The following is a 17,038-nucleotide window of genomic DNA, read 5'->3' as shown; positions in this document are numbered from 1 at the left end:
GCAAGTTTTTCTTCGGGGAAGTCGCTGTGTCGCTATAGTTTGAAAATACATTTCATAGGCCTCAGTGCAAATAGACATATGGCTGCTATATTTTCATTCACCTCTTGAAACGACTTTGTAACACAGCTGCAAAAGTTTTATTTGACTACAGAGAGATTTCGTCTTCTAGGCTGCACTAACTTCCGTTCCCTTTCTTCACAGCCACCAGAAGAGAGCAGCTCAGTGCGGTTTTGGGAACACTGAAAATAGCTCCAAAAAAACATATTCAGTGATGCGTCATACTAGCTCATTCTGCTATACACCTGTGAGCAGGTGTTAGACTGATTGTGGATATAATTAAGGAAGGCAAATAACACACTGGCTCCACTGTTAACCACGAAATATGTCTGAATTTGATCCATGCAAGCTTAAAGTCAATTCTCATGACTTCTCACCATTCTCTTTGTATCCCATTCCCAGGATAACCTCCGGGGCTCTGTAGTATCTAGTCACCACATAAGGGGTCATCATGAAGCTGGTGCCCGCAGTCCTGGCCAGACCAAAGTCCAGGATCTTCAGGGTGCAGTCTGACTTCACCACTATATTGCTCGGTTTGAGGTCCTGGAGACGGGCAAAGACTGGATGAGAAACTGCGTGCATGTTGGTGAAGTGCAGATCTCCTTTTCTATTTGTGTTTAGTTGTCTGGTATTTGTCAAAGTGACACACACTGACACAGTCTGTCTGCACATTCTCTGAATATTTTTCTACCACTGAAGCAAAAAAAAACAAAAAAAAAAACAACATCTTTGGTAACAACTTTGCAGAAATAAACACAGATTTGGGTTTAAGGGTGATTCTAAAATGCAGTACTAACAGATGCTAGGTATGCTAATTGGATGCTGGCTTTATAATAACGTACTCTCTTCTACAAAGAAATCAAGTGTATTTAACAAAATGTCTACCCTGTGTTGGTTATTTTGATTTAAATCAGATATGTAAATGGAAACACAGAAGCAATAATTAGCTAGTCCTCAGCTTTATTGTTTTTTATCCTCATGCATTGCCCACTGTAAGGTCATGCACTTTCATTCACTGACCTGCCAGTGAGGAACTTTAGGTGGAAGAAGAAACACATGCAACATCTCCTTGATCATATTTTTCTTTCCTGTAGGTAATCTGGGCAGCTAGTTAAAAGTGATCCCACCCAGTGAACAATGCCAGTTAGGTTGGGAGAGACAACGCGTAATCTAGGGATTAAGGCTTTGTCACTGTAGTGCCTCGAGGGTTTTCCTTTGATTGCCAATTAAATGACCAAAGTGACATCAAGGTTTAAGGTAAGTCTACGGGTGTTTTACTAATATTTGCTATCTCAAAAAAAAAAAAAAAAAAATCCCAAACCTGTTCACTACAGTTTGAGTCTCCTTGCTTTCTTACCCTGTGAATAATGCCGGCCGAGTGCAGATGTTTGATACCGCACAGCATCTGGTAGAGCAGGTAGGACATTCTCTCATGGTCAAGCTCCATCTGAATCACCTGGCACAAGTTGGCATCCATCAGCTCCATCACTAGGTACCTGAAAAAGAGTTTTATTGATTTGACACACTTCACTGATTAGCATTTGATGGATACGCCGTCTAATAAAATATTCAAAACATTTTGTTCCTAAGTTATATAATATATATATATATAATATTATATTTTTAGTATTCACTTCAACTGTTTCTGTCAGAAACAATAAAAGTCCCTCAAGGATTCATGAATCCTTCTGCAGAACTTTTTACCCTGAGATTGTTCTTAATGTGAAAACACTCATTCATCATTCAACATTCAGCAGCCTCAGGTTACACCTACACTACTTTCACTAACACTCAAGAAGTAGCGTTATCACAACTGAAGGTGCAAAGTAGGAATACAGAATTACACAATGTATGCTTAAATCTGCCCCCTTCTTCTTTCTGTTATACAAAGTTACATGAAAATAAGTTGCTGTTTTTTGACTGTAACATTGAGCTCTATTCATATTTTGTAGGGACGTTATTATGCAGGTTTGCTATACTCACACATCCTGGAATTCCTCTAATGATTTCTGTGGTGTGAAGACATTTAATAAACTGATAATCTGAAAGAGAGAAGAGCAAGCAAATAATCAACGTGCAGCAGTTTAATCAACACCTAAAATACAACAGTTGAGGAGACAAGTGTGTAATGACCCTGATGAAGGACACAGCTGAGTGAGAGACCGAATCAAGTTGGAACAAAAGAGTGGGGATAAATTTGCAGAAGAGGATGAAGAGACAGAGACGAAGAAAAGGGGACAAACTGCAGCGCTGGAGATTACATTATTGCCTCAGAGGGCTCTCTGTTTCACTTCCATGCCAGTTCGGTAAATTTCTGGAGGCAAGGAATTTAGCACGGCCACAACATTGCAGTCGTTCGTCTCCGTTTTGTAGGGAAGGGATTTATCCAGAACCAAAAATAGACACTGGCTTTGGGTACTGTTTGAAACAGTGCTTCAATCTGACAATGGAGCTGTCTTCTTGTATTCCTTTCTATCTCTGTTTCACCTCGGAGGAGTCACTTACATTTTTGTGATTGACACATTTCATGAGCACCAACTCCCGGTAAGCCCTCTTAGCATGGGTCTGGTTCTGGAAGGGTCTGCTCAGCTTTTTTATGGCTACATTTCTGTCCAGGACAGCATCATAGCCCGCACTGCAGAGAGAAAACATCAGAGTAGAGCAGAAACATAGCATGATGCACGTGATTGCATGACTCTGGGACAATCCCTGCTGATTGTTACTGGTCACAAAAACAAAAGGATTATTTTCCAATCTGAAAACACACAGACTCATGGAAATATTTGTCAGTAACAGAGAAACACTAAGAGATGGTCAGTGTGACTGTTAAGATGAAAACCTTTCTTATGCAATTTGAGATATCCCTTACATCATTGACTACATGTACATCTCTGAAAATGTCAAACTATTCCTATAATTCCACTTCAAACTATTCAAATGCCCGACCTCCGCTTTTCCCAACACTTGAACTTCTCTGTTTTTCAATTTGTGTTTGCATAGCTACCATTAAAAAGGTATAAACACGAGGCAATAATATGCTTCACAATGTTGACGCTGCTTTATGATGTAGCTACAAAAATAAATGTTACAATAAAAATGTTTTCAATAAAGTGGCTAAAGCCCTTCTGGAGGTCATTAAACCAGAGTGAGTTCTTGTTCTTCGCTATACAGCACAATCTCAACATCCTGAAAAACCTTTAAGATTGTTTGAAATTTAGATTTACAGCCATTGGAAGACATACACATCAAATATTCATCTATATATTAGACTGTGCCTTTTCTTTGCTCCTGTCCCTATAGGATGTTACAAATTGAGTTACATGGCATCTGTATGCAGGCTTAATGCAACCATAACCAATATGACGCTGTGTGTGGGTTTGTGCACGGCTGGGCTGGATACACTGACTGTGGTTCATCATGTCTCTGGAGACTGCAGGCCAGGGATGGTGTGTGACCATGGAAACAGTGCAGTCTTCATAAAAGCATTGATTCAATGGGGATTTAAGCCTGTCATCACTTTTCTAGTTGAGTGAAAGATGATGTCATGACCAGCTAAACTACTTAAAGCCTTCATCCCTCCCTAAGATGCTTCTGAATCTGGGAGCTCATCCTGACCGAGCACAGGAGTCATAAGGGCAGAGAATGTGCACAGATTGCGACGTTTGTGGGCGACAACATTTGCCGAGGGACTTTCAGAAGCACACGTGATTCACATTTTTTTCCCTCATTAACATGTTCCCAGGATTTAGACAGGGGCAAGAGTCTCCTGATTGCGTAAGAAAGGCAGAATACTGTACTGACTGTTGATTTTCTGTGCGAAGTCAGCTGCTGTCTGTGCATGTACAGCATGTTATAACTGTTATTAGAAAGGGATCGGACTGTTTGTGCAAAGTCAGACAGATGTTGTGTTGTGATGATGTCATCCAAATGGGGATTAGGCTGATAATAATGCCTGGTAAAAAAAAAAAAAAAAAGTTGCTCTAATTACTTAATCACCATATTCCAAACAGAACCCATTTTCCATCATGAATAAACATTTCACAGTTTTGGTTATGTTGTTGATGTGATTTTTTAACATCTAATTACTTCCATAGTGTGTCCATTTTAATGTGTATAATCATTAAGATATCATATCAGCTGTTTGGTTTGATTTAATATCATCAACGTTTGACACCAGATGACAGCTGTGGGCAGAACGGAGCAGAGCCGGGTTCAATTAGATTTTCACTGTCTCCCTACAATATCCTTCAAACAGGCACAATCCCAGCATTAGCAGCTAAAGCCCGCATTGCCTGCCCAAGCTCCTCTGCAAATGCACAAAATTGCTTTGGAGCGGAAGGGGGAAAAGGCCGAGGGCATGGGAAGCAAAGGACGGACAATGAAAGAGGGCGAGTGGAGGGCAGAGGGTTTACAGTGTAGAGAGCCAGTGATTCTTCAAACACTATATAAAATACTAAAACGTGTCGACATGGGTCAACTATGAGCTAACACTGACCCAGCATTAACATAAATATCATTTAAGGCTCTTTTTAGTCTTTTGACAAACACTGTAAGATGCATTCCTTTAAGTGGAGCCTTGGCAGCAGTTCCACTGCATTCTGACAGGACAAGCGTGAGATGAATTACAATGAATACAAGCTCTCTCTGCAATCCGGATTAAGGATTCACTTAAGTGCCCATCTTGTTAGGCCCTTAAAGCCCACATATCCATATTCAACAACAACAGATATGTCATCACAGCACTGGAGAGGCCTCTTATTACATATTTCTCCTTTCCTGGAAAACACTAATGATAATATTTCCCTTTCTTAAAGGAGCTGCAACATCACCTCTAATTTTCACTTAGATTGTCTTATCTATTATTCATCCTACTGTATGCTAATATAAGGTAATCCCCTTCATTATTATTTCATAAGTTGTAAAAAAAAAAATGCACTTCTCAGATGGATACCCTGCTTCACTACTGAATCAGTCAATCTGTCAATCAAATTATCTTTCAGATTATGATCAATCATGACACGTTTTATTTGCAACTTGTTAGGATTGTTTGAAAGTTTACCCTATTTTCAAATAACTAAATCATCCTTTACTTGATTAAAGGGGACATATTATGAAAGAATCCACTTCTACAGTGTTTTTTAACATATATTTAGGTAACCTGAGAGTCTACTGACACACATAATAATAAATCCATCCAGTCCTTTGTTTGTGGTCTGCATAAGTCTTACAACACAGAGAAAAATGCTCCGTTTCCAATGTGCTCTCCTTTTGACGTCACAGTGGGATTTTGGTTAAAAAAAAATCCCTCCCCTCCCCTGGTATCTCCACCCCTGGACTCCACCCCCAGCCAAGAGCAAAATATTTAAAAAAGGTGGAATAATATTTTCTCTTGAAGTGCATTTGAAAGTTTTACTTGAAGTTGATCCATTCCCTTTCATTTTGTTCACCTGCATCTATAACCCATGAGGCTGCATGCTGTGCTTGTAGATGTCATGATAGGTCAGGCACCACATCTGGGTTTTCATAGGAGTTAAAAATAAGACGTTCATATTGTCTAATTACACCATTATTAATCATGGAAAGTTGGTACAATTTCATTAAATTTAATGTTGCCGCCCTTCCCTCACACAACATTGAAAACAATAAAGCTCCCTTAATATTCTCCCATAGCAATAAACTACAAGACAATTAGAAAAAACAACTTACAGCTAAATGAGATAACTGCTCATTAAGTACTGCATAAAAACACATAAAATAGCTTGATATTATGTAAAACAGGACATAAAAGAAATGCACTGTTGAGTACTTACCAGACTATTCCCTGAGCTCCAGAGCCAATGGGCTTTAAATTCTGGTAACGTTTTAAAACTGTGAAAGTAGAGTCTCCCACTTCCACACTGTAGAACTGGTTGTCCACTTTGCTTTTGCTCATGTTGTAATGTTTGGCAATATATGACACATCCACTTGTTTTCCAAAACCCTGCATGAAACAAAGACAACAACAAAAGACACTGTCATTGACGGTTAAGATGATCTGTATGATTAATTACCGTGCATGTATGAAACACCTGGAAGACAATCATCAACTCAGAAATAACAGAACCAGGTATCACTAAAAATATCAAGTAATTAACGTACAAAATATTTTTAGTTTCTGCTATATCATATACTCCAAAACTCTATTAAATAAGAGTATTTATTTATTGGTACAGTGAGAGTTATGGGCTTATTGGTAAAGCTGGAGAGGTAGGATCAACAGGACAAGACATGCAGTACAGTTGAGTTTACTCTAAGATTATTTCCATTCAGAAATATCAACTCAATAATAGCCATATAACGACATTAGTGCCCCTAATGTCTTTACTGTAATAACTAGACTAAAGTCATTATTCTTTCATGAATGTGCACACAACAATTAGGCTATAATTACTTGGGCAGAGCAGTCGAACAAATTGTGCCCCGACCAAAAAAAATAAAAAATCAGTTAATTACAGACAGGGTAATTACAACCCAGCTCACAAAGCAAACAAAGCTGTACCGCTATGTGTTATTACTGAGGGGCACACCAATTTGAAACACTTCCCATTGATGCCATGAAAAATTCATACATGTGATGTAATAAATTCAGCATGGCTGGAAGGTCATTGAAATCTATGATCTAATTATTTAAATACATTGGACTGCAGCTTTCCCTGTGCAGCGACGACTGGTACCTATAGTGACTATTGAGCATCTAGTGAAACATCTAGCGAAAGCATGTTTAATGCAGACATGTCATGCAAGAGTCTCAATCGATTTAGCTACAGTGCGATAGTCTGAAGGACTTCAAGCTATTGGTCCTTACATGAACAATCTTACAGTATAAACTGCACCGATATGAAATAACATCCCCACAGGAGACAGCAGATACTCAGATTAGGAAATCCCTCTGTTTTGTCTTTACTTGAGATATTGCTGGAAGAAAATCCCTTGTGGTATTTAACTTCAAGCACAAGCAGCCAAATATTTTAACTTTGCATGATATGTATCTACAAAATGTCAAAAACGCTTTAACTCTCCTCACACAAAGAGCCAAATGAATCATTCATCTTTAATCTCTATTCCTATCAAACACTTTGTAATGTAAACTCAAACGTGAATTACCACATTTTACAGACATAAAAACAGAACTGCACAACACATAGAGCAATGAAAGGGGAAATGGAAGTGAATGAATACTGTACCTTTTTTACCTGTAAGGAACACACACCTGACAAAAGGCTATCTTCACATCCAGGATAGGTTGGCTGCAGTTATATAAGAAATGTCTGCTCATAAATACCTGAAAGACACAAAGAGAAGAGAGCCGGGATCAGCGGGTGAGAGTGCGAGGTGTTAACATGATTAACAGGAACTTACACATTTGTTACAATTTCTAGCGTATGAGGAACTGACTCTGAGCCAAAAAACAGAGGATGTGTATCATCCATTTCACTCCCAACACACTTCATAAAAAAATAAAATAAACTTAAAGCATCCCATTTATCATGGGCCTTCTGAGTACAGAATTCCACCAAAAAGATGGATAGGTTGTTTGGACCCCTGTGTCGACACGCCTCCTGGTGTAGGATTGAATTCTCCCAGACAATTCACTGACTGCTCGCTCCTCTCTGCCGCCATCATTCTCAATGGAAGTGAGAAAAACATTTATCATCCTTACAGGAAAATAGAGATTCTTTATGAGAATACAATATTGCATGGCTACAATAAAAAAAAAATGTCATCCAGATACTGAAGTGACCTGGGTTGGACAAAAAAAACCTGAACAGCTAGTACGCCTACAATCAAGGAGTAAAAGATCACCTCCAAGATAAAGCCTTCACATGTACGCCCCCTTATACAACTTTTTTTTAAACCTTTTTTGAGACCTTATTTGATGTGCTCCCTGAAATATTGATGAAACTCTGATGTCTGTTCAGAGGGCTATTCCCAGCTGGTTAGCTTAGTTTAGCATAAATCCTGGCTTTGTCGAATGCTAACAAAACTTTTCAACACCACTAAAGCTAACAAATAAATGTATCTTGTTTGTTTAATTCATCAGAAAAATTTGTCTTTTTTTAGCCAGTTACCTTAGCCCTGAATAAGACTAAAAGGGGGAAACAGCCTGGCTCTGTGAGGCCTGAATTTATTAGCACCCAAATGAATCAATATCACTCGTCTATCTATTAAATGTAATGCTACTGCTAACAGCAATTTTAGCAAAATATGTGTCCGTTTGCTAGTTAAAAGCTTAGTTAAAAATAAAGAAAAGTAAATGTGAAAAGAAGCTAGCCAAGCTGACTAACGGCAACACATTTAACCTGTTTATTGATTCATAAAAAAGAAGTCATCATCCTAACACAGCAGAAATTTCAGGAAGAGACAGTGAAATTAAATAAACTACATGCTAATCAGTGAGCGTTAAAGTGCTAACATTGAATCTTATCTTTCCGCTAGGCTATAGGCATTAAAAAATACAAATGTCTTTCTTCTCAGCATAAAAGTAAATAATCTTCTTGCCAAAAATGTCTAGGTTAATTATTTTTTTTAATTCCCTTTAATTGCTATCTCTTTGAAAAGTCCTCAGTATAGTTACGTAATGACACTTGAGATATAAGTCTTAGCACCACAAACACAAAAAACAGGACAGTCAGTTATCAACATTAGAAACATTTCTCCTTTCATACTGTGACACCGTATGCACTTAGCCATTAGCACTTACATTTTATCACTCTGACACTCATTAACCTCTTCAACCTTCAGCCGAGCTGTGAGTCATAAGATAACACATGAAGTTTCACAGGGTAACACTTAATACTGCTATCATACATGAAGCAAACTTTCAAAGAGCTTATACCATCAGGCATGAGCATTTGCATAAAACCAGTGTAGTCATTTTGGCACAGTTGAGGGGGCTTTTTACTGCAATGGGGCAAGTAATGGGTCAATTTGGTTTTAGTGCAGATTTTCACATTTTCTTCTGGTTTCTCTTTTGGCAGAAAAATTCCACTGAAGGAATAAAGGACAGTTGGCGTTGCAGTTCCCACATTACGCAGACGCTAGAAAGGCTGCAGCTATCATCCACGATGACTCTAATGGCTTTGAGGATTTTCCAGGTAATGAAGCCCCCAGTATGCTGATGATTATGTGCTCTGAATGGATTCATGTGTGGTGTTAATGTTGGCATAAAAAATAATAGAAAAAAAGAGTGGGGGTTAGACCGTGAGACGACAGGCGCCCAAAATGCTTTCTTGCCCTTCACAAAATATAGTTTAGCACATTACAGACTTTGCAATTCACTCTCAGGAGGCAGATGTAGAACTTTCTGGACACACATTTATCAGTTAGCGCCACGAGTCCTCCACTAATGTCACAGTTAAGATTTTAGTGTCTGTGCTCAATCTAAAAAGAGCAGGGCGGCTTTAGAAAAAAAAAAAGAGAGATCCGGGACACAAAGGCTTGAGATTTCTGCTTTGGCCTGTTTAGATCGACCTTTTACTTCAAACGCATGCAGTGACACAGTACAAAGTGAGGGCTGGTATTCCTGCTGTCTGCACCTTTCTGTTGGGGTCGCTGTGTTTGAAACACTGAGCGAAATGGAAAAGACGAGAGGGGAAGATAAGGAGATGTAATAAACGAGTAAAAAATGATGCACACATGAGGCTACGGTCATAAGGATTAGGTTGAGGAAGTACCTTTGTCCACAATCAATACATCAGTTGCATCTCTCAAGCCGCCATTGCAATTTCACATCACACCTGTATGTTTGACATGATTAACAGGACTTCCACAGCATCAACCAGTGCAATATTTGCTATTCATCTAACAGATCAACACTGAACAAGCCCCAACAGCTACCTAATAATATGTGTGTTCGCTTCTATGTTTAACCATCAGTGTACATAAGATATTAAACCTCTCACTCTTCCAGCGGTATAGACTGTATTCATTCAATAAACACCTGCCTCATTGTTTTGAATGAATTTAGACAGTGTGTGCAAATATCTGTAGCAGATCTAATATCTATATATTACCAGATAACTTATTAGATTTAGATTGTTTCACTGTTTTTCCAAATACAAACACATGATGATACTTTAGAAGCAACAACATACTGCACCTCTGCACCCTGACGAAGGCGCAAGCCGATACGCGTTGGTGTATTTTAATGTTTCCAGCCCAATGAATTAAAAGCCTTTTATATTTTTCCAACCAGTTTTTCTCCACTTTTTTATAACATGATGATCTTTGAATTTGACACCAGGTTCAACAAGATGATGAGTCTTAAGAGAGAAAAACGCAAAGACAGAATCATGATGTGCATACATGAGTCATCTTAAGTGGACTGGGTCTTCACCTTAAAAACCCTTAGAAACCCAGATTGATGATTTCAGATAAGAGAGCTCTGTCGAGCTTTAAAGATAAATAAAGGATGCAAAGTCCTAATTGAATGAAGGCCATAAAAAAAAAAAAATACACAGGAATTTAAATGTTGCAACAATTACGAATTAGACAGTACATTCCTGTCATGACAAAAGGCAGACACATTGATTTGTGTAGTTAACAGCAGTTAACAATGAAAATGTGATGAAAACAACAACTCAAAGCCCTCTCAAGCAATCATTCCCCTTGTGAGGCAGACAGCGAGTGAAAAAGCAGATTATGTGATTGTGTTTGTTCAACCTTTTGGCCAGATTGTGCTGAGAGAGGTTGTGGTTGAAATGCTGTTGGTTGCAGCTAAGACTACACTCAGCACCATCTTTAAAATGCCCATATATCACTCATCCTACAATGTGTGTCATCAGTAAGCCGATGTCAGGGGATTGAGAGGTAGGACTAACAAAAGATAGGCAGCTTGAAGTTCCCTTTTCTACCACAGCTTATTCTAAATACAAATAAAAGAGATTTGAGAGTTACAGGCATATTATATTAAAATAAATGAAAGCAGCTATGGATCATTCTCTTTGTAATATTATTTAGAGAGACCCAACATTAACCGTCTGTATGAGCAAACACTGCAAGCAGTGGCAAGAAAAAAATCTCCATTGACCAGGTAGCAACCTAGAGCAGAAGTGAACAAATCAGTGAAAAACTGTTTGCAACCGCTGTGTGGGCAGATCAGGTGAAATAGAGAAAGATGGTTAGAGACAGACCAACACAGCAACAGCAGTACAACAGAATATACAGACTTATGGCTGCAACTACAATAATAATAGCAGAATAGAAATACACAAATCAAATACTGTATGGATAATATCACAATGACTAAGGGAGCGCCAGTAGCCTAGTGGTTATTGTGGGCGCCCACATGTACAGGGGTGGAAGTACTCGAAAGCAGGCGGCCCTGGTTCGAATCCAACCATGGCTCCTTTCCTGCATTTCATTTCCCCACTCTCTCTCCACGATTTCCAAAACTATCCACCGTCCAGTCTCTCCAATAAAGGCATTAAAAAAAACCTTTATGAAAAGGATGACTGGTAATAATTGTAGCCGTTGAAGACAAACAGGTACATAGCACTCACAAATATATAATAATGACAATGTATTACATTTTACTATAATGAACTCTGCATAATCATGTAAAATAAGGTTTGGTTTTTATGTTTTGAATTGTACATGATAAACAATTGAAACCACAGAATTAAGTTTTATGTTCCCCAATAACTTTTTTTTAAAATATCCAGCGTCATTTTAAAATGGACAAGATGACATGCTGATTAATCTTCAAGAGAAAATCAGAGAACCATTCTATAATATAAGCATAAGAAATCGCAATTTTAATAAAGTTTCCCCTCCTGTGTGTTGCTCTTGGGACTTTCTTGAGAGAAGAGTTGTTCAGTGTTGCATCAGAGTCCAGGAAGAAAAGGAGCATCTGAAGGACGGACTGGAGATCTAGACGCTTTGTTGTATAGATTGTATTGTATTGCCAATTCCGGGAGTAACTGTTAAAGTCTGATAGTGTTAAAAAGTGGAAAAACAGCCAGCCTGTGCTCTTACAAATTCAACCTTTAAAAGAAAACTCAGAGCCTGCGCCAAAGCAATTTCACGCCACACCAGTGGAGACACATGAGCACCCTCCCATTAAGCCCACACCAACATGTCATTACTGTGCAGGGTTTGGATGCAAATTATGATTGATGTATGCCTGTGTCTGAGTGACCCAATCATTACGTCAGCTTGGTAATCAACATACAGAATCATAACATACACAAAAAGAATGTACCTGATGGTTTTTAAAAGGACAAATACTGCGTTGGGAAGAAGATTTTAAAAGGAAAACCAGCAGCTTTGAAAAACTGGTTTGATTTAATGTAAGCATTTGTCTGGACCCAGTACAAAAAAGAGAAACAGATGAGCCGCACAATTACAAAAGGATGCTCCACTTATGAGATGACAGTCGTGAGGGGAAAAATGAAAGAAACTCAAGACTGAGACAAAGAAAAAAGACGAAACAGAGAGGCTGTTTTAATCATCCTGAATGGGCCAATGCATTTCACTGATACAGCACACCATTAATCTCCAGGGCTGGCCTTGCTGATGCTGAACTCTGCTGGTGTGTGTATGCATGTATGAGTGTGTGTGTGTGCTCTGCAGTTGTGACTGGTCCTTGGTGTTTAGATCCTGAGCATTCTGTTACATCCGCCCTCATGGGCACAACAATGCCTCGGGCAAACCAGTGATCACTCTGCAGACTCTGGGAGGGGAGGGTGCAGTCATACAGCGGAAGCTATTAATCCAGGTCAGTCTACTTTAGGTGACTTTGGGTTTTCTGTTTTACCCTTTAGTTTATTGCACACAACTGGCAGCCAAATCAGACTTTGATTAGATGGCTGGAGGAACATCATCTGTGTCCCGGTTCAGGGGCTGCCTCCTTTGAAGGGTGCAGCAGCATTTCCAGACCAATTGTGTCACAGTGGTGCGTCGACTGTCCTATTTCAAGGCTCCTTCAAATGCAGCAAAACAAACCCATTTTTCTTTTCCTGGAACACCACAGGTCCATCCAATGCATCCTTTGTGGCCCGACATATCCCGAGATTCATTATGCGCCATTTCCAACAGGATGCCAGACTTACAAGCCGCAATAATAACATGTGATAACTTAGAAAAATACACTTTCAAATTGAACTTATCAGTTTCAACTCAGTTGAGTAACTAGCTATATACTAAAGTAAAAAAAAAAAAAAAAGAAAGGTGCCTTAAAACTTCAAATTACCTTTAAAATAACAGATTTAGCTAGTTCTGGCTTGCAAGGTTGCTAGGCAACAGGAGTGCCGCCAAGTAGCAAATTATTGAGGCTTAAGAGCTGGTCAAGCAAACTTTCTCATTCCAGTTTGGCCTGAGCGGTCTACATAAGCTTCGAAGGCTTGGTCCTTTGAAAGGTGCTACTCCTGAATAAGTGCACAGCTGTCGACACGTTTGAAAAAAAAATGTCTGGCAGTGTATGCGTCTTTCCAATGCGAGATTATATCTAAAATTAGTGGTCACACTGTGCATAGTAGTTTCAACGTTTGAGCTGGATGGACTCTTTCAGCATGTATATTTTATGTTAAACATCACCAATTAATTTTCAAAAATGTTTAGTTGGGTACTCCAAGTGGGAATTGCATTTAGGAGGCTGACATAAATAGTTTCACCCATCAGCTACTAATAACTGGCCGAACACGGACATGAACGCAGCATAATCAGGGAGAACACAACTTACATAATTTTGTTTTGTAGAACAAAGATGTAACAGGTTATATTAACTACATGTGGCTACACATGTTTAGGTCTGTCAGACACAGGGGGGCTGCTGTAACTGTGTTTAGGATAGACATTAAACGTGTAGTTATGAAATTTAAGTGATGCAGTAAGACACCGCTGAGTGAGGTTGCACAAAACAAGGGAATGTTATTTGCTCCACCTGTGGCTTTCCTGGACGTGCTGTGATAAAGCTCCACTGTGCATGCTGGCTCACTGGCAAGGCCTAAAAAGATTGAAGCTAACATTAAAGTCAGCAGTTACACCTGTAATGCCGCTGTGATGATTAATAGGTGTACGGAGAGCAATGCATTGGTGATAAAACAGGTCCAACCTGATGGTTATTGGTTAAAAGCACGGAAGAACAGTTCACTAATATTTCTTAATTTCCTCCCAAATGTTACATTCACCACCTCAAAAGACCCCACAATAAAATGCAAACCACATCTTACATTTTTTTTTGTAAAATAATGCTATGTATGCAAGCCAGCAAAGTCATGGTACTGTAAGTATGACAAGCTGAAACACTTTGACATCATGTTATATGACTGGAATGTGCCAAGGTGTAATACTGAGGTTCATTATTCTTTTTCTTCATGCAGCAAAAAGTGAAAGGTTTCTGAGACCAGGCGTTAGACATGTAATGGCTGATCTGTTGTAGAGCTTTTCTTACCATTTATACGTTTTAAATGTACATACTGTATTACATACATCGTTTTTAAAGAACAGGGTATGGAATATTTCCCATGTGTCTTGAGAGTCCATTTCATTACTTGTTGGAGAAGTGCAGCCAGGGTACATGACATGGCAATATCTAGTGGAAATGTCTCTGGAACGAAAAGCATTCGACTGGAGATGAATTTCATAGAAACATTGGTAGTGAATTATCCGAGAAATATTGTATGCCTAATACTGTTAGTAAGAAGTACATCTGCTTTTTGAAAAATGAAATCATGAGGTACATCTTTGAGTCCAATTATAAGCTGATTTGCTAACAAATTTAACAGACTGTTTCTTCCTCAGAGTAGTCCAGTTAACAGAGGGAGACAATGCTGATGTTCTGATACTATCTTTTCATTCCTGTATGGAGTCCTAGATTTGAGTATTGGTTGATACAAAGTACCCTCCAATACAAGCAAAAAAAAGATGTTCTATCTGTAGTATGTAACAGTTTTAGGCTACAAGAACTACTGTAACCTCAGCCAGGCCAAGACCAATCCTCATTGAACATGATTTGATAGCATTCATTGTTGTATTGCCAGGCTAAGTAGGCTTAAGGAAACCCTAACCAAAGAACAAGGTCAGATTGTAGAGACTAGCTGAGCTAGTGTTGGCAGAAGCTCAGCTAGCAGCTTCCGACATCCTGTGTCCAAGAATGTTAAAGACTCTTTTTTAAAGAAACAGCTTCATTTAGTGCTTTCACGTGTCTTAATGATCTTATCTTTCGACTTAAAATGAATATATACAGCTTTAAAATGTTTGATGGGAAAACAGTGATTTAAAAAAATGTTACATGATTCTTCTTTGCCGATCCTAAACAGTAGTTGCTGGAGGATAATAAATAATATTGTTGTGTAAGCTACTGTTTCAAGAATAAGAAATGTATCTTTTTTTGTGGGGTTAATAAAATGTCGTTTCAGGAAGGTGGATTAGATGGACGATAGGCCTATGCGATGCAGCTTTTTAGGCATTAGGCATTTCTAATACTGGTTTCTGTCTCAGAACAACTCTAGGAGACATGCCAGCACTATGTGTTTCAGTCAGTCACTGCATTGTACACCTAAAGCCACACAGGGTTTGAGTTCAGTTATAAACAAGATTTTATGTCTGCATTTAAGAGGTTGATTGACTGCTAGGCTTCTTATAAAACACAGTAGTGCCAGTGTAAATACCCACTACACACCAGTGTTATTGTGTCCTGTCGTATCCATCTATGCTTCCTCTCCTCCCACCATTCGTCTTCCCTTTGTCATGCTTTCAGGCTTACACACATTTGGTAAATGTCAAATAATGCACGCCACAGCATCATCTATAATTCTTCATTCTCCCCTCCATCATCAACACTGCTGAGAGCCTGTGCTCTCCTCTTCCTGCCTCTCTCTGTCTCTTTTGTCCCTCCCTCGCTCCTACCATTCCCAGGCTCCAAGCCTCCCTGCAACCGTCTCTCCCCTCCCCCTCCCTCTGAGCTCCATTGTGAGTGCTGCTTGGTTCAGCAGCCCTAGCCTCTCCTGCAGTACGCTGCCTTGCTTTGCCTTTCCTGAGCCAAACGCAGCACAGCCTCCCATACGGACTCAGGGGAGGGGAAGGGAAGCACTTCAAACTGCAGACCCAGCCAGGAAAACAAGTCAGCGCGGACTCCTGAGCTCATCTGCAGCCTGTGAGAATCCAAATGTTCGCTGACATCTATTGATTTGTTTTTTTAGAGCTGAAAAATACACTTATCCGCTGGTTCTTCCCTGTTGTCATCCTCACATCCCTCAATTTTCTTGAAGTAAACAACAGACATGTTTGCTGAAAATCTGATTACGCTGCAGTTTTCTGATCAGCCGTATGGTAGCAACATGTACAGCTTGAGCAGGTGCATGAGCACCATCATGTAATTTACAGCTTTTCTTACAGAACCTGAAACACACTCGGTAGAGGTGGAGCATGCTTTTCAAATCACTTTGCCTGCAGTACAACAACCTCCTGAATAGTCACCTGTAAAACATAATAAGATGAATATATTTTATTTCACATGACCACAGAGCTATTCTGATGCCATGGTTACAGTAGATTATGCTTTCCAAAATAGACAACTGCTGCAGAAGTATACCGAATCTCTCAATGGATTTCACCACACCTGTTATCTGATGTATGAGCGACAACACTTTAGCATCAATCTTTGATGCAGGTACAATGTCGTAAAAAATGTGTCATCAAATTCATTTTTCCGAATTGTACTAAATCTGAATTTAATATCTTTTGATGGTCGAGTTCCTTCAATGCCTGACCCATACTGGTTTGTAATTATCTTCACAGAATTGCTGCCATTGCTAGAAGATTGGGAACGAGTCTAACACAGGTTAAAGTCTTGCACTCAGCTATCTGCAGAAAGCAAATAAAACGGCATATTTGTCTGATCAAATCTAATTATGTAACTCCATCTAAGTCTGTAGGGACATTTCTGTTTACCGCAGCCAGGGGAAAACGACTTTTATACAGCGAGAATTAAATTTTACTT

General features: G+C 39.2%; 1 protein-coding gene across 7 annotated transcripts in view; it reads right to left on the bottom strand.

The window, feature by feature from the left end:
• mapk10 (mitogen-activated protein kinase 10) overlaps positions 1-17,038 on the bottom strand; it is a 42,018-nt gene that overhangs the window by 20,059 nt on the left and 4,921 nt on the right. For 5 of the 7 annotated variants that reach the window (XM_061061072.1, XM_061061068.1, XM_061061069.1 and 2 more), the window contains exons 2-7: positions 7,307-7,378; positions 5,868-6,037; positions 2,563-2,692; positions 2,041-2,099; positions 1,415-1,553; positions 435-600 (exon numbers count right to left, since the gene is read on the bottom strand). In XM_061061072.1, the coding sequence (XP_060917055.1) occupies positions 435-600; positions 1,415-1,553; positions 2,041-2,099; positions 2,563-2,692; positions 5,868-6,037; positions 7,307-7,378 (736 nt within the window). Of the gene's footprint in view, positions 1-434; positions 601-1,414; positions 1,554-2,040; positions 2,100-2,562; positions 2,693-5,867; positions 6,038-7,280; positions 7,379-17,038 lie in introns of all 7 variants that reach the window. The other 2 variants (XM_061061070.1, XM_061061071.1) reach the window with 2 other exon arrangements.

The sequence above is a fragment of the Labrus mixtus genome, chromosome 17 (assembly GCF_963584025.1).
Source record: "Labrus mixtus chromosome 17, fLabMix1.1, whole genome shotgun sequence".
NCBI classification, from domain to species: Eukaryota; Metazoa; Chordata; class Actinopteri; order Labriformes; family Labridae; genus Labrus; species Labrus mixtus.
This window is presented reverse-complemented; position numbering and strand designations above follow the sequence as displayed.